The following is a 24,353-nucleotide window of genomic DNA, read 5'->3' on the forward strand; positions in this document are numbered from 1 at the left end:
TCAGTAAATCAAAGTATGTGGAGACCTTAGCCTTAGGACCAGGGTTGTTCCAATTAAATTCCTGAATTTGGTCTGAATTTAAATTGAGGTAACAAAAACCATGTAGAATTGCGATTCTAATTTGAAACTGTAAGGAAGTAGAATTAAAATAGAATGAAATTCAAAGAAATTCATATTCTGTTTTTAAGTTTATTTTTTAATAATACATTTGATTTTTCAGTATATAATGAAACATGTTATAATATTATCACATGCATAACACATGGGGTATTTCCAGAAACATTAAACTGTAAAAAAAAAATTCTTAGATCAAGTAAATAAAGCTGAAAGAACAATAAAAGATTTACTTGATTATTGTAGTTTTTCAGCACAAGTAATGCATCTCAATGCTGCTTTGTTATAGCATTTATTTAAGTTTAAATTGGCCTACAAAACAGTTTATGTGGTTCAATCCCATTAAATCTCTTCCCAGCATGCACATGGGCATGAATATTATGGTTTCATTGTTTGGTCATTTGCATGGTTTTATTTACATTTTTGTTGTTGATTTTGTTGTCACGGTAGGTAATTTATTTTGTGATGTCAGGATGAATTTGTTTCTCTTATGCAGTTATCAGTTTGTTGATTATTACACTTGTCGTGTTTCATGTACCAAGTATTGAGGTCTGTGCGTGGCATTTTAAAATGTATGATTTTTTTCCCTGTGATGACTAGAAATGTGATTTTATTGGTTGAAGACAGCAAGCGCATCGCGTTCCATGAAATATACATTTATAGATATGTACATGAGATGCTTAGAATATTGAACAGTTTAAAACCATGTAAATAAAGCAATTGTCAACTGAGTTTAAAAAATATTCTTAAAGTTGCTTAATTTTAATATGTAATTGTTAAATATGTAAAATTGATATTTAATACATACAACTAATATGTAAAAGTCATGGCATGTTGACATTTTAAGTTCAGTTAATTTACTTAAAATTAAGTACGTAAATTCAGCTTCAACAATTCAACAAGAATCAGTGCAAACCTATGTAATTTCTTTATGTTGTACAAATATGTCACTTTTTACAGTATTAATAATCAATATAAAATAGAATAAAATGTAATCATATTTGAAATGCCACCAATAGAAATTTGAATTTAATTTATTTCACTATATTTAATACATTTTCATTTCACGGACCATGGTGCAGAACACTTCATTTCCCAGAATGCTCTAATTTGCTCAATATATTAAACAATCAATAGATTGAAATTTTGAATCTATTTCATGAAGTTATTTAAAAACAAAGTGGTGGACCATTTCTGGTGCTGTACAGCAAAAACAAAGTCTATTTTGATGGCTGTGTTCATTTTAGCGTTATTTTATTACTATTATATTTTCGATAAATGTTATGTCTAAAATGTTTAAACATGTAAATCTACATATTAGGAAATAAATAGGCACTTTGTCAAAAATAATAATGTCATTATTTGTCACAAAATGTGTCTTATAAAATGACTGTTTTGACAGTGACTGTTTTGAATTTCTTTGAATTGCAATTCAGTAAATTCCACTTCCTATCATTCCAATTCCAATTCAAATTCAACTTCCTGTGGGGCGTTGCCAATTACATTCAAATCCCAACTCATGCATTGAAAGGGAGTTAATTCTGAAATTTTGAATTTTGCACAACCCTGCTTAGAAGGACAATATATTTATTGCTTAACTGACTCATGTTTGCATTTTGTATTTCACATAATAATATACTCTCTTGTCATGGCTGACCACAAACCTCTTAACAACAGAAATCAGTCCAGTTGAAACGACTTAATTTCGATTTAATAACATTCTGCGACGACCTGTATGAACGAGAATCTTCCATCTCTACGGATTCTCCACAGACAGGTGTAGTTTGCTCTCCTGTCCAGCAGGTGGCGGTGTGGCGTCGCAAAGCCAAAGCTGAAGCGGGTTGTTTTCCTTAGCTGGTAGCCGTTAGCATTTGAAGCTTCTGTGAAAGATGCCCGTGTCTGTCATGATGGCTGAACTTGATGAAAATCTGCTGCTGCAGTTCGAAACTCAGGAGCTGGAGGTAAAAAATAGACAGACAGATAGGCGAGAGGTGGATCTGTTTTTGCATTTATTCTTTTACTGTTCGAGGTTTAGGCTAGTACCTGCTAAACAGCTGGGGGTGACAGTGAATTATTACTAGTCATGTAAAGCCAGTCTGACATTAGTAAGACTACAGAAGATATACGATATTAAAGACGAACTTTTATGCTTAACTCTTTTAATCTAGCCCTTAGCTTGTGCAACATCCTTGAGCTTGTGTGTAAATGTGGATTTAAGTACACAAACATGGCTTTATATGACTGTCTCTGTGTGTATTAATATAGCCTGTTTTTCATCTTCATTTCATACATCATTGCATCTCAGGCTCCTGGTGGCATTGCAACACCTCAGGTGTATTCACAGTTACTCGTCCTCTATCTCCTACATGACATGTGAGTATATTCACATATATAAAAAAATTAATGTTCATTTACATTTATATTACCAGTTGATCTTATCATAAAATATATTATAAATCATATTCCTAATTCCTTTATACAGGAACAATGCCAGATATCTTTGGAAGCGGATACCCCAAGCAATCAAGACAGTGAGTTTTATTTTGGTTTCCAGTTAGTTCTATGAAAAGCAAAAATAAAATGTAGAGCTCTGATTAAGTTTGTTTTTACAGGCAAACCCAGAGTTATCAGCTATATGGGCAGTAGGACAGCGTATCTGGCAGCGAGACTTTCCAGGGATCTACACTGCTATTGCTGCATACCAGTGGTCTGAAAACATTCTTCCTGTGATGGAAGCCTTACAAGGTATTGTGATCATGTGACTTTGGGTATATGCTGTTGGCTATTTTATGTATTATTCCTAAAATGAAGCTTATAATGAAAGATTGCAAGAGGAGTTCAATGATCAATAAATTGTTGGTCGGTCATTCGGATTGTAGTTTTGATATGAATGTGTCAGAGACAAGTTTGTTCCAAGTGTGCAAAGGTAAATCTCATGATGGCTGACAACAGTGTGTCTGTCTGAGTCATAATTCACTCCAAAATCCAGCCCCAATTTCTCATTAAGGTAATGTGAAAAAGTTATGTATATATTGTTATGTATATAAAAAGTTACGGAGACATAGTGCGTGTGGAGGCTTCACGCCATCCACCGCGGCATCCACGCTCAACTCCTCACGTGCCCCACTCAGAACGAACCACATTATAGTGGCCACGAGGAGGTTACCCCATGTGACTCTACCCTCCCTAGAAACCGGGCCAATTTGGTTGCTTAGGAGACCTTGCTGGAGTCACTCAGCACACCCTGGATTCGAACTAGCGAACTCCAGGGGTGGTAGCATTTATGCTATATTAATAAGAAAACATCATTGTGTCTAGACAGAATGATTTTCATTAGTGTATTACATGAGACTCCATCATGGGGAATAATTTAAAAATTACAAACAAACTTATGAATGAGGAAGGCGGCCATTGTGCTTAACTGTCTCGAAAATAATGTCACAATGCAATCTTAAAGGTGTCATGCATTGCATATTTTTTATTTTTTTATTTTTTTTTTTTTTTTTTTTTTTTGTAATGTTCACTGAGGTCCACTTATAATGTTAGTAAGGTTTTTTCATCAAAAATAGTCATAATTTAGAAATAATTGTCTATTTTTGTATCCTGTTTTTGGCCCTCTGATTAAAAAGCTAAATTTTCGGGTCGTGTCCCCTTTAAGACTTCAATGTAAAAGCCCACTGCTATGATTGGGTAACATCTTTGCAGTTTTGAGTTTCAGATATTTATATTGGAAAACAAGCCAAAACAAAAACAAATCAAAAACGTATTTTGTTGCAGTATATAATGGTGCGAAGACTACCCTTTCACACCTTTTTGTTCACTTCAATCCATCTTTAACTGTCAAAAAAAAACAAATTCTCTCTTATTAATAAAGCTGCGTGTTGCCAATTTTCTTCACGATAAGAATGCACAGTGACACATACAGTACTGTGCAAAAGTTTTAGGCACTTGTGAAAAATGCTGCATAGTGAGGATGTCTTCAAAAATAATGAAATAAATAGTTTTCATTTATCACTTAATGTCATTCAAAGTAAACATAAAAAAGCTAAATCAATATTTGGTATGACCACCTTTGCCTTTAAAACTGCACCAATTCTCCTAGGTACACCTGGACACAGTTTTTCTTGGTTGTTGACAGATAGGATGTTCCAAGCTTCTTGGAGAATTTGCCACAGTTCTTCTATCTGTTTCGGCTGTCTCAATTGCTTCTGTCTCTTTATGTGATCTCAGACAGACACGATGTTCAGTGGGGGGCTTTGTGGGGTCCATGCCATCTGTTGCAGGGCTCCCTGATCTTCTGTTCTAATCTTTTCTATTTGCAAAAGTAATGTTTGGGAGTCTAACATTTATATTTCCTATTGTCACACTAAAGCTGAAGATATAAATAATCATCTTAAGACAAATGCTTTTGTGAAACATTGACGTTTGCACAGTACTGTATATTATGACTCAATAAGTCACGAGCCATGACGTTATAATCTAGCTGCAGCAAGTGCATGTTCGTGGGGCGAACATCCCCGTGACAGAGTGTGCATCAACCGGGTGCAGTTTCAGTCTCTTCCCCCTTAGATTGGGACACTTCACACAACTCATAGAAGAAGATCTGACCACACAGAGAAATGCCAGTTTCAGAGTTTGTAGTTATTTACATGATCTGCTTCCATATTATTTGAACTTGAACTAAAGCTATAACACATTAAATATAACTGCATTTAAGATGTCACGCTGGGGTGTTTCCTTTAAAGACGCTCGAAAGACGCTCCTGCTCCAATTACTCCACAATGAGAGTGCTTCTGTATTTACTTATTTTGTATTTTTGCATTATAATTCCCTCATACTTTGCAATCTACATCACCTGAAGCTGTTTGGAAAGTTTAGAGTGCATCTGGACTGTGAGTTGTGTAATTCTTCCTCAGTCAGGCGCGAACTGCAGCGCTGCTCTCGCGCATCATCATTAGAGTTTAATGTGATCCCATGTTACGTTTAATGCTGATGATTGAGCTTAACTTGTATTTAACCCGGAATATTTCTTTAATGGTACAAAAATAGATGAGGCGGGGTTAAATATGACCCAGATGTTTTTGTGATATTCTACTCAAGCTGCATTAATCACAAATGTAAGGTACTGTATGATCCTCTTCTTAAGTCGACATCTCCAAGACATTCAGTGAAATTGTTTCAATGTGCCCTATAAGCACTTCTGCTTACGGCTCTGCTTTATGGTGAAATCATTTATTTTTTGTGCTGCTTTTCTCTCTTTATGCAGTTTTCATCTTTAGATTTCTTTGTGCCCTTGTAGTATAATAAATTTGAATATAAACTCAACTATCATTTCATGAACAGATTTGCAGCTGTTTAGTACTATGAAAAACCTTAAGGATAGGAATCATAATTCTTAGAAAATTAAAGCTTTCGTGAAATAGCTGAACTGCATAAATCAAATGGGCATCACATAACACGTATGACAAATAGTATTAACAAATTGTTAATTATACTGTATATCTGTCAACAAGGTTTCAAATTCTCATTCTCTGAAGAATGATTGCTTTTCAAGGAAACTATGAGGTCTTTATTTATTTTCTGTGCTTGCTAAAATAAACCAATCAGCTATGGCAGCTCTACACAAAACAAGCTGGCTGCTACACAGGGTAAAAGGAGAAAGAAATCTAAGTGTGCTCATGGAGTTTCCAAACAGATGCAATACACTATTACAACAGCAGAGAGTGAGTGTACTATATGCTTTCATCCCTATGTGTTTTGTCTTTATAAATAACTGCAGGGCTTAATTACTCTGAAAGAATATTTGAAAGTTTCAGTTAAAGGTATAGGATTAAAATACAGATTTAATATTTCTTTGCTAAATTTACTGTGCTCAGACAAGGTTTCCCCAAGTTGTTCTTTGATGGTCAGATTTTCTCAGTGTTAGGAATATACATAACATGTTATGGTTGTGGTTGATTAACTTTCTCCCACAAGTATAAAACATGGGAAATAGACCTTTGAATGTAGATGGATGTAAATGAAAATTTACCCTGGGGAGTGCCATGTATCTTGCTCAGATTCCACTTCAAGTGGTTCATGACTATACTTAGCACAGGCATTATCTCCCAAGGACCAAGTGTGAATCCTTTGAAATATGACTGCTGTTAGATGAAGGGGATCAATTATAAGTGTGAAAGTTACTTTTTAAGTCTGTCTTGCTTCCCTCTTATACTGATTTTCTGAGAGTGAAAAGTTCTTTTAAATCTCTTCTCTGTATTTAATATAGTAATCTCAGGGATCAAGCTAAAACACAACATTCATTTGATCCCCATGTGCCAACACCTGACCAACCCGGGCCAAGGATAGATTTAAAAATAACCCTTTCCATGTGTTCATGGGTTCCCTGTGTACTGTTTTTTTAGGACATTGATAGTTGTCTGTTATTTCACCAACAAATTACTCAAACATTTGAATAAGTCAGAAGTCTTGGGTTTGTATGTTTATTTTGAGAAACAGCAAATTTTGAGTGACTTAAAGATTGTTCAACAGATAAAAGTGAGGCTGAATCCTCAAAAATAAAATTATTGTTATTAGATCCATTAAATCTGGTTATTATACTCATTACACTTGTAAATAATATAAATTATTAAAAAGTAATGGGTTATGTGGTATAATAAGCTTTCATACTTTTTTTACTTTAGAAAATATCCTAAAGTAAGCTAAATATATATCCTTTATTTTTTCATAAAGAATGTTTGTAGATTACTAGGCATAGTTTTTGACACAATTTTTCAATGGAGGTATGAGTGTACAATTTGGTATTTTCTTGTGTAAAACCCCTTAAGTAATTAGTCTATGCTTTTCCAGCAACGCAGCTAGGCAGTAACAATTCAAATGGTGTTTTGAAACAGACAGGGGTTTGTTTTCTTCTAATACACTTTGCATTGCCCAGCACATTAACCTTGTTTGTCACAGCTCACATATTTCACCATTGAAATCTCACTTTACATGGAAGGGTAGCAGTGTTGTGGTATCTTCATGACAGCACATGGATTCAAAAGGTGTGGGGGCTTTTGCTTTTCCAAAAATGAATCTTGAAAACAAGTGGATAGGAATTTGTGCTCTGATTGGTTGGAGGAATGGCATGTCACCCACTGCCTGAGGGACGTATAAAGACCAGGGCCACTGTGCCCCAGAACAAATCTGGCAACTGCAAGGACTCCGTTACAGCCGCACTGCAGCTTATTTAACCATTTTTTTTTTTTTTTTTTTTTTAAAACCAAGCACTACAGCCACTAAAGTGATACAGAAAAAGGTGACAAAGCCTTTACTGACATGGAAATTCAGCGAACTGCCTCCTTGTTGGGGACTCCTGGCTCCATGGAGAGCCTTGAGAAACAGCTGAGCTGTCCGATATGTCTGGACATGTTCACCAAACCAGTGGTGATCCTGCCATGTCAACATAACCTCTGCCGAGGATGTGCGAGTGATCTTTATGACTCTCGAAACCCTTATCGTTTCTCTGGTGGTGTCTTCCGGTGCCCTACATGTCGTTTTGAAGTGGTTCTTGATCGTCATGGTGTACATGGACTTCAAAGAAATCTTCTAGTGGAGAACATAATTGACATATACAAACAGCAACAAGAGGGTGGAGGTGGTGGTGGCACCTCAGAATCTCCTATAAGCCCCAAGAGTTCCAAGGAGCTAATGTGCCAAGAGCACGAGGATGAGAAAATCAACATTTACTGCATGACCCACCAAATTCCCACTTGCTCCATGTGTAAGGTGTTTGGGCAACATAAAGACTGTGAGGTGTCACCACTTGCTAGTGTCTACCAGGCTCAAAAAGGAGAGCTGAGTAATGCTATTGATGCTCTGGTGGCAGGGAATGGTCGCCTTCAGGCTCTGCTTAACCAGATGGAGGAAGCCTGCACAGTCGTTCAGGAAAACGCTCAACGTGCCAAGCAAAAGCTTGGTGAACGTTTTGATTCACTGTATGCAGCCTTGGAAGAGCGGAAGAATGCCCTCTTGGAACGTATTGGTAAGGAGCAGGATGAGAAGGTAACTGCCCTCAGGAGTCTGGCTAGGCGTTATGGAGATCATCTTCAGGCAGCCACGGAGTTGACAGACACGGCTGTACGCGCGTTGGAGCAAAGTGGTGCTGCAGAGTTCTTGCAAGCCTCCAAGAACCTGATTGCACAGACAAAGGACGCGGCGAAGGGTTCGCTGGGTGAAGAAAGGCCTGAGCCAGGCTTTGAGAGAATGGACCATTTCACTCTAGATACAGAACATGTGGAGACTTTGTTGTCCAAGATGGACTTTGGGGGAGATGATGATGAGGAATATGAAGATGCTGAAGATGAAGAGGAAGAGGAGTAAACAGATTGCACTGAAGGAAAAGTGACAAACTTGAATGTTGATGTTAATGATGGTGATTAAAAAGGATGTAAAGAAGGACAAAATTAACAAGGCTGAAGAACCACAGACCGTGACGATGACAATATGTTACTGAAGTTTTAATGTTTGTATATCGCTGCTAAGCAGTGTGAGCATTTCAACTCATATGATCATAAGAATATTTCAGAGTAACATTTTATTTAGGTGCCATTTTTATACTTTTCTATTTTAGTTAATATCCTTCCATTGTCACTGTAGGAGTTATCTTTCTACTTTTACTGTACTAAGAACGAGAAATGAAATATGACTCATGTTTATCTTATTTTACTATATGTGATTCAGTATGTTCTGTTTTCTCATGTGTGGACTTATGCTTTATTGTGAAATAAAATGTTTGAATATCATAATTGTGTTTGTTTTTTGGGACGTGTCAATCCACAAGTTAAACATTTAAGGATACAGTATATATAGGATGGAGTGTCTAGGACCTACTCTAAAGGTAACTTTTAAAGTGGGCTTTACCGCTTCAAGCAAGCACTCTTTACTCTCAACTTCCTTCTCTGGTAAAGGCACATTCTATTTTTAAAAGGTAACAGGATGAGATATGGCTGGGGGGGGACATTAGGGTAGAATACCAGAATAGGACAGATGGACAGAGCTCCCATCCCCCTTTCCTTGCTCACCAGCTCTTGCTGATCATTATAGAGGGTCGAGGCTAGTGAGAAATCAAGAACTGGGAGTCAGTTTGGCTAGCAAGGATCACTGTTGCTAAAAATAAACAAGCAAAATAAAAAATAAAAAAAAAAATCCTCTTGAACCCCCCAAATGTACAATAACTCTATGATCAACTCTTGTTACTCGAGGTGCTAAGACCAGACATGTTTCCCACATGTTTTCTTTTTGTAGAGGTCATCCTTGTAAATGCCATGTTCCCATCTGACTGTTCGTGTCTAAACAGCCCTCTTGTAATCACCATATATCACTGGTTCTACACTCATAGGGTGTTGCTGTTTAGTTCAAGAACTAAAACTGTTGGAATGACACACCAGCCTCTGTGACTGGTTGTATAGACAACACTGGAGAAATTAGTGGAAAATTTGTGTAGATTTTGATCAGAATATCTTTCCACATACAGTTATGCTCAAAAGTTTGCATACCCTGGCAGAAATTGTGAAATTTTGGCATGGATTTTGAAAATATGACTGATCATGCAAAAAAATTGTCTTTTATTTAAGAATAGTGATCATATGAAGCCACTTATTATCACATAGTTGTTTGGCTCCTTTTTAAATCATAATGATAACAGAAATCACCCAAATGGCCCTGATCAAAAGTTTACATACCCTTGAATGTTTGGCCTCGTTACAGACACACAAGGTGACGCACACAGGTTTAAATGGCAATTAAAGTTTAATTTCCCACACCTGTGGCTTTAAAATTGCAATTAGTGTCTTGTGTAATTAATAGCCAATGAGTTTGTTAGCTCTCACGTGGATGCACTGAGCAGGCTAGATACTGAGCCATGGGGAGCAGAAAAGAACTGTCAAAAGACCTGCATAACAAGGTAATGGAACTTTATAAAGATGGTAAAGGATATAACAATATATCCAAAGCCTTGAAAATGCCAGTCAGTACTGTTCAGTCACTTATTAAGAAGTGGAAAATTCGGGGATCTCTTGATACCAAGACAAGGTCAGGTAGACCAAGAAAGATTTCAGCCACAACTGCCAGAAGAATTGTTTGGGATACAAAGAAAAACCCACAGGTAACCTCAGGAGAAATACAGGCTGCTCTGGAAAAAGAGGGTGTGGTTGTTTTTGCAGACACTAATTGCAATTTAAAAAGCCAAATTAATTGCCATTTAAACCTGTGTGTGTCACCTTGTGTGTCTGTAACAAGACCAAACATTCAAGGGTATGTAATCTTTTGATCAGGGCCATTTGGGTGATTTCTGTTATCATTATGATTTAAAAAGGAGCCAAACAACTATGTGATAATAAATGGCTTCATATGATCACTATCCTTAAATAAAAGACAGTTTTTTTGCATGATCAGTCATATTTTCAAAATCAATGCCAAAATTTCACAATTTCTGCCAGGGTATGCAAACTTTTGAGCACAACTGTATCTCAGAAAAACAAGTAGAATACACAGTTGTGCTGAAGAATATCACAAAGTTCCTCAAACAAAACGCTAAATATTCCTAAATGCATCAAATGGTCAGTGAACAGACTGTGGGTGGTTCATCTGAGACCATTAATTGAAGGGTGGTAAAAGTATATTGAAAGAAAACATGGTTCAGTGTAGAAAGTAGCCACTGTCCACTTATGTCCAACTTATTATTATTAAAGTGTAAAGCCTGGTTTATACTTTTGAAGAAGCCAAACTTTTTTCTCTTGGATGAACTAAAGTACCCCAAGTGAACAAAGCCGCCGTTTATAATATGTGCGACAACGTTTTTGAAATTAGTTTGTTTAGGGTAATGTCACGGTGTTTAACGTACTGTTCCAGCCACAAGTAAAGCCAATAATGCTGGTTTTTCTCTCCATGGACCGCTGCTTTTAGTGCTGTGCTGCTTCTTTGCTTTATTAAATTTGTCATGGCCCCTTTCACTTATAAAAACTCAAATTTCTCTCCACTCATTTATCATGGCTGTGCTGTCTGTGTAGAGTTTGTGTTGCAAATAATGTAAAAAAAAAGTATACTTCCACACTTCAAAGTTTTAACAACAGTAGCCTAGGTAACATCTCCTCAGCTGGCACGTGCGATTGTAAATAAAAAGCATCATGTCCAAACCACTCCTATGAATAGTTTTAACCAATTATCAACGCTCTTCGACCAGCTGAGTTCTCATGGGTCAAGAATTTCAGAGATGTGCGTGAACAGGAGAAATCTCACCAAACGAACACCTTGGCAGAACAAAAACATCACTGCATTTTGTCATCATTTGTAGACGAATTAAGCTAAGCCTGTTCACCCAGTAAGTATAAATTAGCCTTATAGGGTTGCGCGGTTTACCGGTACTAACGAAGTATCATCAAAATCAAAAATTAATATGGTACGATATCATCTTGTTGCTAATTTCGGTACCATATTACAGTATGCTGTCATTACCAAAATGATATGAGATGTGACAAATTTGAGATGAAATCAATTACAATTTGAAAAAAAAACAAACAAAAAAAAAACAGCTGGATATGGCCAAGTGTGATCATTAAACAGCAGAAGGATGTAATTTAATTAAATAAAGTCACATGCATGATGGGATTATCCCAGCATTAATGGGAAGATTGATATAACTAACCCGTCAAAAACAGGAAGAACTCAAAGGCTTGTCAAAATAAAAGTCCCACTTAAATGAAACCTCTATTCAACTGTATGCGTGATATTGTTGGGCCTCATGTATTCAGATAGAAGACGAAGGCAGGCCTAACACAGTCATAAAAACATTCCTCAAGCCCCCTCCAAGTCGTAAATTTTACTGATAAAAATCGCACCAAAATCAAACAAAGGGAGTCCAAAACAGACTACAAATCCATGAAGCCTTGCTCACTAAAGGATCGAGTGCTCAACTCCTATAGGATGAGGCACACAACAGAACGTCCCTCAAACATGACATCATCAGGACTTCAAATAATTCTGAAATGCTTCCAAAGTTGCTTCCAGAGACTTTGTTCACCGAATACGGACGTAGCTTTTTGCTGCTCTCAGGTGCAACCTTGTGGCTTAAGGAAGTAATGTCCGACTTGAAACTGTAGCCACGCAATCTCCATCTCGCTGGACGAGTTGAGATTACTCTGTGTTCAACCGAACACTCTAACGGATCCGAAGGAGACCGCTGAGCAATTCGCATCTTCATCCGTTTGCCTACAGAAGTGAAGAGATTAAAGATTTCTCTTCCATCTTCAATCAAGTCGACATTTCTGAGTTCTCCGCCCGCCCGCCGACAATCGACAGCGCGAGGAAACGGCCTCCCGTCATCACACGAGCCTCAAGGAACCGGGTCAAAGTTAAAGGACGGAGGAAAACACATTCTACCTGTGTCCTCATGCGATTCAAGTAAGAGGTTTACGTCTGGGCAGAGATAGAATATTATAGTGTGTTATTCTTGTGTTTCAAGGTTTTTGCTTGTACAGTTTACGGGCCGCCATGTCCGCTCATTATTAATACTCAGGGTATTAATTATCACGAATTTGTTTTGCTGTATTGTGGTCCAACCAAATTGGACTGTTGTGCATTTTCGCCATCGCGGGTGAGACAGCAACTGAGTTCATCCATTTAAAGAGTCAAATAACAAGGGACTTTTACGAGCCCCGCTCGTAAAACCGCGTCTCTGAGTGATGAACACGGCTGCTTTATCTCCAGCTATCGCGAAATCAGCTTTCGGGCTGTCACTTAATCATCTCTCTCTCTCTCTCTCTCACTAACCACACTGACACACACACACACACACCTTATGTGTTATAGGATTATTTTATTTCCATATCTAATCATATCACTGTTTAGTTTGTAGTTGTAAGTCGGAAGTTTATTGACTGCGTTGTATTAATTATTAATTGATATTACTGCATAAATAAACTTTGTTTATATTACAAAGAGAAGTGTTCTGGTTTGTTTTGCATACGCCTGTGTCACGCTGACGGGATGTCAGTGCTCGGATTCAAACCTTCATTCATTGTTTTTTTTTTCCCGAAAATCGATATTCTTCGGATGTCGATTTTCCTAAGAAAACAATCTAATATTGAGACTGTTTTAATATTTGGTTATTAGTCCCTGATTCCAGGGTGGTGCCCCGTCAATGTTAATCCTTATTAATATTCTATTGATTTTTGATAATTGATAATTATCTTTGATTGAATTTGAATGATCAATAAGCTAGTGTTAATTTTAATGTTTCATCGATGTTAACAATTGATAAGTGTTGATTTTAAAGGATTAAAAAAAAAAGCTAACATTGATTCTCATCAATGTTCTATTGATTTTAATAATTAATAATTATCTTTGATAATTATTAATTATTGCTAATAACCAAACTTGCTCCTAAACGTAGCACACTACATTTACTGGAGTCCCATATGAGGTTTTAATGAGTTAGATCCAATTAATTAATTTAAATATTGATTAATAACTACAGAAATAACTATTAATTATTTCTGATAGTAACACTGATCTAAACAACCAGTAAAGCCCTACAATATTGAAGACAGAATAATATAACTGCTGTATAAAAATGTAATATTCAAAAAGTAACAATAATACTCATAATAATTATTTAAAATGAAATGGTTTATTATTATTATTATTATTATTATTATCTGTAAGCAATATCACAAACGCAAGCAGGCTTGTGCCACAGGTAATCCGATTTTTTATTTTTTATTAATGTTTTCATTAACACTGTGAAGCTCTGTTGTGCAGCATTTTATTTTGGCAAAAATAAAATTGCAATTTTTTGTAAAAAGAAACAAAATTATATTTTTATTTGATTAAAACTGTATGTATCAATTTGATTAAACACCATTTGATCATAACATTTAATTAAAATATTTAACATGGACACCAAAGCATACCAAAGCCAAAATTTTGGTATCAGAGCAACCCTATAGCCTTAAGACTTTGCAACAAGCAGAACTTTAATTTTACTTCTATAGGATATTTTAGTATTATATTTCCCTGAACAACTCAGTGCTATAATGTAAAAACATTTTTAAACATGGTTAAAGTTTCATACTGCATGTAGTTTAGTCTTAAAGGTGGACACATTTTTTCCACTGTGAAAAAAAGATTTACCACTAAAGAAATTAATAGAACTTTAACAATAGTTTAAAGGGTAAAAATAAGTATTTCATTCTACATAAGGGTGTTTACCCTCATGGTGGCCACATGTTGAGATCAGATAACCAGCGGAATTCTGCTCTGTTTATCTTGGTAACTCCCCTATTAACAGACACTTTCGGTTGCGGAATAAATGAAAAATGGGGATATTTGTGAGACAGGACACTTTCACGGTCCATAGTACTTTGCTTGTCCATGCTTGGATGCAAAGATTTAAATACAACAGATTGAAGGGTGAGAGGAAAGAGTTTGCAGGTGTGATGGGAAATGGTGCTGTAAGTGATTTTAGCCATTCTAACTTCCACAAGACTGAGCCTTTTATTTAGTCATGCCCCCGCTTTTCAAAACACTGCACTGATACCGTTGAAACATTCCTAGGGTTGTCAAACACAACAGTAACAAAATAGCGCCCTCAACTGACAAATTATAAATCAGAATATGGCATTAAGCCTAAATAATTAGCTGAAACGACAAAACTATGAGAATGCACAAAATAATTGACAAACAGATATCATCAGAGACTGTTGCCCAGTGACACATTTTTGTTTGCTGTTTACAAAGTCTTGAGTGGTCACAGAGACAGGTGAGATATCTCAGGAACTTATTTCAGTGATATTTTTCAGGGAGTAGGAAATTTTTTTTTTGCATACCTTTCCATGAAAAAATCGCTTGCAGCACCTTTAAGGGATAGATAGCCAAAAATAAAATAAAAATCCTCACATCATTTACTCACCCTCATGTCATCCTGGATGTGCAAGACATTCTTTCTTCTGCTGAACACAAACAAAGATTTTTCAGAAAAATACCTCTGCTTTGTAGGTCAATACAATACAAGTGAATGGTGGCCAGAACTTTGAAGGTCCAAAAAGAATATAAAGGCAGCATAAAAGTAATCCATATGACTCCAGTGGTTCAATATATACGCTGATCAGCCACAACATTAAAACCACTGATAGGTGAAGTGAATGACATGTATTATGTTGTTACAATGGCACCTGTCAAAGGGTGGGATATATTAGGCATCAAGTGATCAGTCAGTTCTTGAATTTCATGTGGTGGAAGCAGGAAAAGTGGGCAAGCATAAGGATCTGAGCGACTTTGACAAGGGCCAAATTGTGATGGCTAGACAAATGGGTACCTACCAAAAGTGGTCCAAGGAAGGGCAACTGGTGAACCAGCAACAGGGTCATGGGTGCCCAAGGCTCATTGATGCGCGTGGGGAGCGAAGGCTAGCCCGTCTGGTCCGATCCCACAGAAGAGCTACTGTAGCACAAATTGCTGAAAAACTTAATGCTGTCATGATATAAAGGTGTCCGGACACACAGTGCATCGCAGCTTGCTGCGTATGGGGCTGCGTAGCCGCAAACTGGTCAGAGTGCCCATGCTGACCCCTGTCCACTGGCGAAAGCGCCTACAATGGACATGTGAGCATCAGAACTGGAACATGGAGCAATGGAAGAAGGTGGCCTGTTCTGATGAATCATGTTTTCTTTTAGATCATGTAGACGGCGGGTGCGTGTGTGTTGTTTACCTGGGGAAGAGATGGCAGCAGGTTGCACCATGGGAAGAATGCAGGCCGGCGGAGGCAGTGTGATGATCTGGGCAATGTTCTGCTGGGAAACCTTGGGTCCTGGCATTCATGTGGATGTTAATTCGACACGTACAGTTGAAGTCAGAAGTTTACATACACTTAGGTTGAAGTCATTAAAACTCATTTTTTAACCACTCCACAGATTAAATATTAGCAAACTATAGTTTTGGCAAGTCATTTTGGACATCTACTTTGTGCATGACACGAGTAATTATTCCAACAATTGTTTACAGACAGATTGTTTAACTTTTTATTGACTATATCACAATTCCAGTGGGTCAGAAGTTTACAAACACTAAGTTAACTCGGAAAGTTAGCTTGGAAAATTCCAGAAAATGATGTCAAGCCTGTAGACAGTTAACCAATTAGCTTCTGATAGGAGGTGTACTGAATTGGAGGTGTACCTGTGGATGTATTTTGAGGCCTACCTGCAAACTCAGTGCATCTTTGCTTGGCATCATGGGAAAATCAAAAGAAATCAGCCAAAAAATTGTGGACCTCCACAAGTCTGGTTCATCCTTAGGAGCAGTTTCCAAATGCCTGAAGGTACCACATTCATCTGTACAAACAATAGTATGCAAATATAAACACCATGGGACTACGCAGTCATCATACCACTCAGGAATGAGACGCATTCTGTCTCCTAGAGATTAACATAGTTTGGTGTGAAAAGTGCAAATCAATCCCAGAACAACAGCAAAGGACCTTGTGAAGATGCTGGAGGAAACAGGTAGACAAGTATCTATATCCACAGTAAAACGAGTTCTATATCGACATAACCTGAAAGGCTGCTCAGCAAGGAAGAAGCCACTGCTCCAAAACTGCCATAAAAAAGCCAGACTACAGTTTGCAAGTGCAACGAGAAATATCCTCTGGTCTGATGAAACAAATTTTTTTTTTTTGGCCATATTGACCATTGTTATGTTTGGAGGAAAAATGGTGAGGCTTGCAAGCCGAAGGACACCATCCCAACCGTGAAGCATGGGGGTGGCAGCATCATGTTGTGGGGGTGCTTTGCTGCAGGAGGTAGTGGTGCACTTCACAAAATAGATGGCATAATGAGGAAGGAAAATTATGTGGATATATTGAAACAACATCTCAAGACATCAGCCAGGAAGTTAAAGCTCGGTCACAAATGGCTCTTCCAAATGGACAATGACCCCAAGCATACCTCCAAAGTTGTGGCAAAATGGCTTAAGGACAACAAAGTCAAGGTATTGGAGTGGCCATCACAAAGCCCTGACCTCAATCAGATAGAAAGTTTTTTGTGGGCATAACTGAAATAGCGTGTGTGAGCAAGGAGGCCTTCAAACCTGACTCAGTTACACCACTTCTGTCTGGAGGAATGGACCAAAATTCCAGCAACTTTATTGTGAGAAGCTTGTGGAAGTCTTCCCAAAACGTTTGACCCAAGTTAAACAATTTAAAGGCAATGCTACCTAATACTATCAAAGTGTATGTAAACTTCTGACCCACTGGGAATGTGATGAAAGAAATAAAAGCTGAAATAAATCTCTACAATTATTCTGACATTTAACATTCTTAAAATAGTGATCCTAACTGACCTAAGACAGGGAATGTTTTCTATGATTAAATGTCAGGAAGGAGTTTAAATGTATTTGGCTAAGGTGTATATAAACTTCTGACTTCAACTGTACCACCTACCTAAAGATTGTTGCAGACCAGGTACAACCATTCATGGCAACGTTATTCCCTGATGGCAGTGGCCATTCAACATGATAATGCGACCTGCCACACTGCAAACATTTTTCAGGAATGGTTTGAGGAAAATTACAAAGAGTTCAAGGTGTTGACTTGGCCTCCAAATTCCCCAGATCTCAATCCGACTGAGCATCTATGTGATGTGCTGGACCAACAAGTCTGATCCATGGAGGCCCCACCTTGCAACTTACAGGACTTAATGGATCTGCTGCTAATGTCTTGGTGCCAGATACCACAGGACACCTTCGGAGGTCTTGTGGAGTCCATGCCTCGACAGGTCAGAGCTGTTTTGGTGGCACGAGGGGGACCTACATGATATTAGGCAAGTGGTTTTAATGTTGTGGCTCATCGGTGTATCTTCAGAAGCGATATGATAGGTGTGGGTGAAAAACAGATAAAAAGCCCTGTTTTACTATAAATTGTCCTCCCTGCCCAGTTGGCAGCAATATGCACAAAGAATGCGATTCGCCTAAAGCAAAAGAACAAAGTAAAAGTGAAGGTGAAGATTTATAGTAAAAAATAGCTTATATATATATTTAACCCACACCTGTCATATTGCTTCCGAAGATATATATTTAACCACTGGAGTCATATGGATTACTTTTATGCTGCCTTTATGTGGTTTTAAGGCCTTTAAATTTCTGGTCACCATTCACTTGCATTGTATTGACCTACAGAGCAGAGATATTTTTCTAAAAATATTTGTTCGTGTTCAGCAAAAGAAAGAAAGTCATACACATCTGAGATAATCTGGCATGAGTGTGAGTAAATGATGAGAGAATTTTCATTTTTGGGTGAACTAACCCTTTATGCCTTGGAAACGTTATGTTACATTCTGTGGCTATGCTAAGCAGAGTTTTCTTGTTTGTTTTTCTTCTAGAGTCCACCCGTAGCAGGGCATATGGGCTAGTAGCCCAAGCTTACACCTCAATCAGTGCAGATGACTTTGCTGCCTTTGTGGGATACTCTGTAGAAGAGGCGGTGAAAGGTACATAACATCATATGGTTTGAGACAAGTCTGCCACTAAATATTTGAGCTTGCTCTAGTGTGAAACATTTATAAGGTTGCAAATATACTTCACTAAATTTCTGCCTGTTGTAACCTGCTCCACTATTTGAGTCACTTTGACCTGAAACACACATTAAGTTTAATGTGCTAAAGCAAAAAGGAAAACATTTAAATGGTCACATCAGCCAACATTTAAATGACTATATCGTTGCAAGGGTTTGGATTAAAAACATAATAATCACATAATATAATATCATCAGAAAGCTGGGACATTCCTTGTTATTTATTGCATAAAGTTCTACATGTGTTTTGGGGTCATAGTGACTCAAATGACGGAGTAGTTCACATACATCTATAAATGTTTTCCGTTTATTGGATTTTAAATATTTTCCCCTCCAGTGATTCTTACATTTTTTCTTTTCAATATGCTCCCCCATCTCCTTGCGTCTCTCTGCCTTATTCTTTCCAGCTTTTTATGCATTCTCTCTGTTCCAGTCCTCATTTTATATATTTTGAATGCATTTTTAACAAGTCCTCCAATATTACACAAAATTTGAGTAAAGTATAAAAATCTCTTTCTCATTTGCTCAAGGTGTAGTCAGCCATGGGTGGCAGGCAGATCCCAACACCAGGATGATCATGCCACAGAAACCAGGTGGGGGCACTGTTTCACTTCTTTTTACCAATAAGACTAAAAGTTTTTTCCCCTCTATGACTCATTCCTCCATAAGGTTTCATTCATAGCCTGTCCTTTGTACAAAAAACTTGTTCCATCAAGTTGACATTTCTGCATGGTTGTGTCATAACAGGCACATGAACTTGCTCTCACGGTCTCTACAGACTCTTCATGTCATGTTTTTGGTCACTTTCTAATCATAGTTCTGCCCTTGCTGTCCTGTGCCATTCTTTTTTTGCCCTACTTAGTGACACAGCTCTGTATTGTGTGTTTTCAAGGCAAACAGCTTTTAATGTGTTCGCCAGTAACAGTTGAGCACCATTTTACGAGGCACATTTATTCCAAAGGAACAGGAACGAGCAGCATCTGGGTTTCTGCATGCCCCTCATGATACATTGCAGATGTCTGTAATGTGTTTGAAGAACTGATGATTGAGAAATAAGTCCCAGTGCGTCTGTCCTGCAGCTTTCAGTAAAAAAAACGGCTGATATTTATTAATTTAACACTGTTGGCATTGAATTTTGTTTACTTTGGTTGTTGCATCTCTAACAGTTCAGTCTCATGCACACATTCATGCATTTGTTTTGGTCACATCTTTGGACTGTTTACATTCGTATGTCTTTGTGTTAAAAAGCAGATCGTAAAAGACATGGAAGGAATCCCCTCTTCTCTCATGTTTCTCTTCTGCTTTTTCCTCTCTGCAGATCCGCCCCCAGTCTCACTGGTTCCAAACGAACAACAGCTGGCCAGACTTACTGACTACGTGGCTTTTCTTGAGAACTGATAAGCACTTAGCTCTCTCCTATCCACTTCCCCACCACCTCTCAGATACTCTGTTTTAGGAAGGAAGCCTCCTCCTCCTTTCTTCTGGTGTCCAGGAATCTGTCACACAAGCTCCCAGTGAAGGAACCTCCATGTCTCTCTTTTCTCTTTTGCTTTTTGAACTCATTTGAACAAGATTTCCAAATAGTTTTTACTTTTACAAATTTGATGTCCACTATGGAGTGTGACACTGTTGTCAAAATTGTAAATTATTATTTTTCATCATAAATACTTCACTATATCTACATAATGTATGGGCCTCATGTTTATGAGAGCTGTTTGTGTTGTTTTAATATTACAGGTTAACATTTGCTTTTTCTGCAACGTTTATTTTTATCCTTGAATTTTGCACCTAAAAAAGCAATATGTTCTGAATTTTTGGAGCATATCATAAAGATTTAGACTTCCTTGATGTGGAACATCAAAGAGTAAGAGAATGTCTTTTCAAAGAAATCCCTCAGCAATCAAATGAATCACCATAATTGTCCATGCTTGATTATAATTTTATCAACTCATTTCAGACTTAGAACATCTTACTGGATGCTATATATAATTTGAAACCTCCGTTACACTTTGGAGGCCCTGTTTACATAACCTGGAGCCACGCACTTTGTGTAATTGTAAATGTACACAATATTATCTTGCGTTATTGCAGTGAACAAATGTTTTTGTTCATTTTTAACCACTAAATGATTGTTTTGCTTCTTGAAGGTTACTTAAAGATTTTCTTGACATCTTCAGAGTGAAAAATGAGACTGTATTTAAGCACATCTTTATCATCAGAGAAAGCTTAACTTTGAGAGCAATTAAAGGGATAGTTCACCCCAAAATGAAAAGTCTCTCATCATTTACTCACCCTCATACCCAGATGTTATTAAAGGGATAGTTCACCCCAAAATGAAAATTCTATTTTAGAAGGAAATTTCAGCTCTGTAGGTCCATACAATGCAAGTGAATGGTGACCAGACCTTTCAAGCTCCAAAAATCACATAAAGGCAGCATAAAAGTAATCTACAAGACTCCAGTGGGTAAATCCATATCTTCAGAAATATTATAATAGGTGTGTGTGAGAAACAGATCAATATTTAAGTCCTTTTTTTACTATAAATCTCCACTTTCACGTTCACATTTTCACATTCTGAAAGTGGAGATTTATAGTAAAAACCGTTTTAAATATTGATCTGTTTCCCACCCCAAGTGATTGCATCGCTTCAGAAGATGTACAGTATATTTTATTTATTTATTTTTTATTTTCTCCATTTTTCTCCCCAATGTGGAATTCCCAATGTGCTCTTAAGTCCTCGTGGTGGCGTAGTGACTCGCCTCAATCCGGGTGGCGGAGGACGAATCTCAGTTGCCTCCGCGTCTGAGACCGTCAATCCACGTATCTTATCATGTGGCTTGTTGAGTGCGTTACCACGGAGACATAGCTTCACGCTATTCTCCGCGGCATCCACGAACAACTCACCATGCGCCCCACTGAGAGCGAACCGCATTATAGCGACCACGAGGAGGTTACCCCATGTGACTCTACCCTCCCCAAAAACCGGGCCAATTTGGTTGCTTAGGAGACCTGGCTGGAGTCACTAAGCACACCCTGTTTTCGAACTTGCAAATCCAGGGGTGGTAGTCAGCGTCTTTTACTCGCTGAGCTACCCAGGCCCCCAGACATACAGTATATTAAACCACTGGAGTTGTATGGATTACTTTTATGCTGCCTTTATTTTTGGAGTTTCAAAAGTCTGGCAACTATTCACTTGCATTGAAAGGACATCCAGAGCTGAGATATTCTTCTAAAAATCTTTGTTTGTGTCCCGCAGAAGAAAGTTAAACACACCTGGGATGGCATGAGGAAGAGTAAATTATGAGAGGATTTTCATTTTTGGGTGAACTATCCCTTTAATAGGAATGTGACACTTTGTCATTGGTATACTTTATAATAGGTTTTTGATTTTATTTTAGACTTACAATGTAGGATTTGATGATTGCATATGTGTCTGTGATAATGTGGAACATTTAAGTCAACCAACAGTAGTGGAGGTGCTCATTTTCGGAGGCACACAGTTGTATTTAAAATGTTTCCACTGTTTGACAAGTATCTGGTTGACAGTGCATCTGTGTCTGTCCGCTTTTCAGATGTTTTGAACCCCCTCTTCAGTTTCTTACACATTGTGGGTTTGAAAAACAAGAGGAAACATTCCAGCTGTTGGCCACTGTCACATCATTTTTAGCATGCAAATAAAAGTGTGCTCCTTCACATGTGCTGAAACTACAGTTGCACATGGGACCTAGAAAATACATATTGTCTCTTTTACTGTTGATTGGTTTATATGCATATCTTACTTGGCATGTTCTCTTTTTTTGACTTTTTGAAATAGCACCAACATGATCTTATTTTTAACATAGCAGATGCTTTTTTTAATATTACAGGACAATATTAAACTTGTGTCCCACCCAAAGGCATAATGGTGAGAGAAAGAGCAAGATCTCAGGAACTCTAAGTTCATTCTTTCCCTAGCTGAAATTCAAAACTGCATCATCCAGCAGCTTTGAGCCTTAAACATTATTCTACTACTAGGGTGTTTTATTCTCAAAATCTGAACTTAAGCTTTGCTTTTGATTTCCAGCATGATTCTTTATGCTATAATACGACTAAACATATTAGTGAAATATTGAAAAATATCTCTCTTGATTCTGCATGGATTTCCTTTGGACGTTATTACACTGTGACTGGTATTGGCAGTGTTTCTTTGTGTAAACTGAAACCTGGCAGTCCTGAGAGATGAATGTAGCCATATGGCCTCCACACTAGTCCAGCTCGGGCAAAATGGTACTACTAAAACTAGGGACCTTGTTTTAATTGTCATTTGGACTAGCCTAATTTTTTTTATATACTTATTTTAAAAAATAAGTATATTTTTTGCTGTTTGAGCAAAATAATCTATATTGCATAAAACTTCAAAAGGAGTTTTTATGTCTAATGTGATCTGTCGATGATCTGAGATCACCATTGAGCATCTTGACCTTACATTACAATAAACAGAAATAAATGCAGACCAGATGAACTTTGTAGTCTTTGTCAATGAGAACGGTCAGAGTTCACAGACATCCTCACTGGAGCAGCTGGTGTGCGTGTGTGAATCTCAGCTTTTTCTTTTGGACACTAATGAATGTCCCCTTCCAGGTTTTGAAAATGTTGCTTTTTTCTATGCTTAATTCCTCTGGTCTGTTTGACAAATAACAAATCAGCATTGTTATGGTACAGGGTTTTTCTTAGACCTTTGGTGTCTCTCAAAGAAAATGAGCACCCCTGAGGTAGGTTAACAAAGGCCAGGTCGTACTGCTTTTTAAACAGATGTTTAAGTGCTATAGTTGACATTCCTAATGAGGTCACTTTTTCCCAAGGGTTAAGGGTTATGTCTGTATCTCATCATGTTACATGCGTAGAAGGTGAGGTGTGGAAGAGGTAAACGGGTCTTGAATCCTTCACTTGCCTCAGTTTCTAAATGATCTAAAATTATTTAGCTTATACATTCCTTTTTGAGGACAATGTAAACATTGTGTCAGTGATTCATATTACCCAGTGCTGAAGCCGGTCTTGAGAGCATCTAAATAGTTTTTTGCAATGGCATATTTCAGATTCAACCAGATGGTTTGTCATTTGTTTATTACTGTGATTATTTTTTGAATGTCATTGGATTAGTGTTTGAATAACTTGAAATTAATATACAGTTGTGCTCAAAAGTTTGCATATCCATGGAGAATTGGTAATATATGTACCATTTTTAAAGAAAACATGAGTGAGCAGGCAAAACACATTTATTTCTTATGGGATTCATATTCAGCTGTAGGTTATAACAGAATGGCACAATCATAAAACAAAATATGGCAACAAAGAAAAAAATGAAATGACCCCTGTTCAAAAGTCTGCATACCCTTAGTTCTTAATACTGTGTATTGTCCCCTTTAGCATCAATGACAGCATGCAGTCTTTTGTAATAGTTGTCTATGGCCAACTATGTTATGGTATGACTATGGTAACAAGGCCAAACATTCAAGGGTATGTAAACTTTTGATCAGGGCCATTTGGGTGATTTCTGTTATCATTATGTTTTAAAAAGGAGCCAAACAACTATGTGATAATAAATGGCTTCATATGATCACTGTCCTTAAATAAAAGACTAAAGAATAGAATAAAAGACATT

At 37.4% G+C, this 24,353-nt stretch overlaps 2 protein-coding genes across 2 annotated transcripts; both read left to right on the forward strand.

Annotated features, from left to right (window-relative positions):
- The first annotated feature begins 1,947 nt into the window (after positions 1-1,947).
- On the forward strand, positions 1,948-24,353 carry LOC127447084 (COP9 signalosome complex subunit 8-like). The gene is made up of 7 exons (XM_051708603.1): positions 1,948-2,075; positions 2,420-2,487; positions 2,597-2,645; positions 2,727-2,859; positions 18,522-18,629; positions 19,243-19,305; positions 20,031-24,353. Exons 1-7 carry the CDS (start codon positions 2,004-2,006, stop codon positions 20,108-20,110), a joined length of 573 nt encoding a protein of 190 aa, XP_051564563.1. The 5' UTR covers positions 1,948-2,003; the 3' UTR covers positions 20,111-24,353.
- Positions 6,809-8,900, forward strand: LOC127447083 (tripartite motif-containing protein 54-like). Its single transcript, XM_051708602.1, has one exon. The coding sequence runs from the start codon at positions 7,432-7,434 to the stop codon at positions 8,473-8,475; it is 1,044 nt and encodes a 347-aa protein (XP_051564562.1). The 5' UTR covers positions 6,809-7,431; the 3' UTR covers positions 8,476-8,900.

Source organism: Myxocyprinus asiaticus, chromosome 10, assembly GCF_019703515.2.
Source record: "Myxocyprinus asiaticus isolate MX2 ecotype Aquarium Trade chromosome 10, UBuf_Myxa_2, whole genome shotgun sequence".
Taxonomy (NCBI): Eukaryota; Metazoa; Chordata; class Actinopteri; order Cypriniformes; family Catostomidae; genus Myxocyprinus; species Myxocyprinus asiaticus.

Coding starts and splice junctions, on each gene's coding strand:
- LOC127447083 (XM_051708602.1), top strand. CDS start 7,432: ATGGAAATTCAGCGAACTGCCTCCTTGTTGGGGACTCCTGGCTCCATG.
- LOC127447084 (XM_051708603.1), top strand. CDS start 2,004: ATGCCCGTGTCTGTCATGATGGCTGAACTTGATGAAAATCTGCTGCTG. Junction 2,488..2,596: donor CTCTATCTCCTACATGACAT/GTGAGTATATTC, acceptor TCCTTTATACAG/GAACAATGCCAGATATCTTT. Junction 2,860..18,521: donor TGTGATGGAAGCCTTACAAG/GTATTGTGATCA, acceptor TTTTTCTTCTAG/AGTCCACCCGTAGCAGGGCA.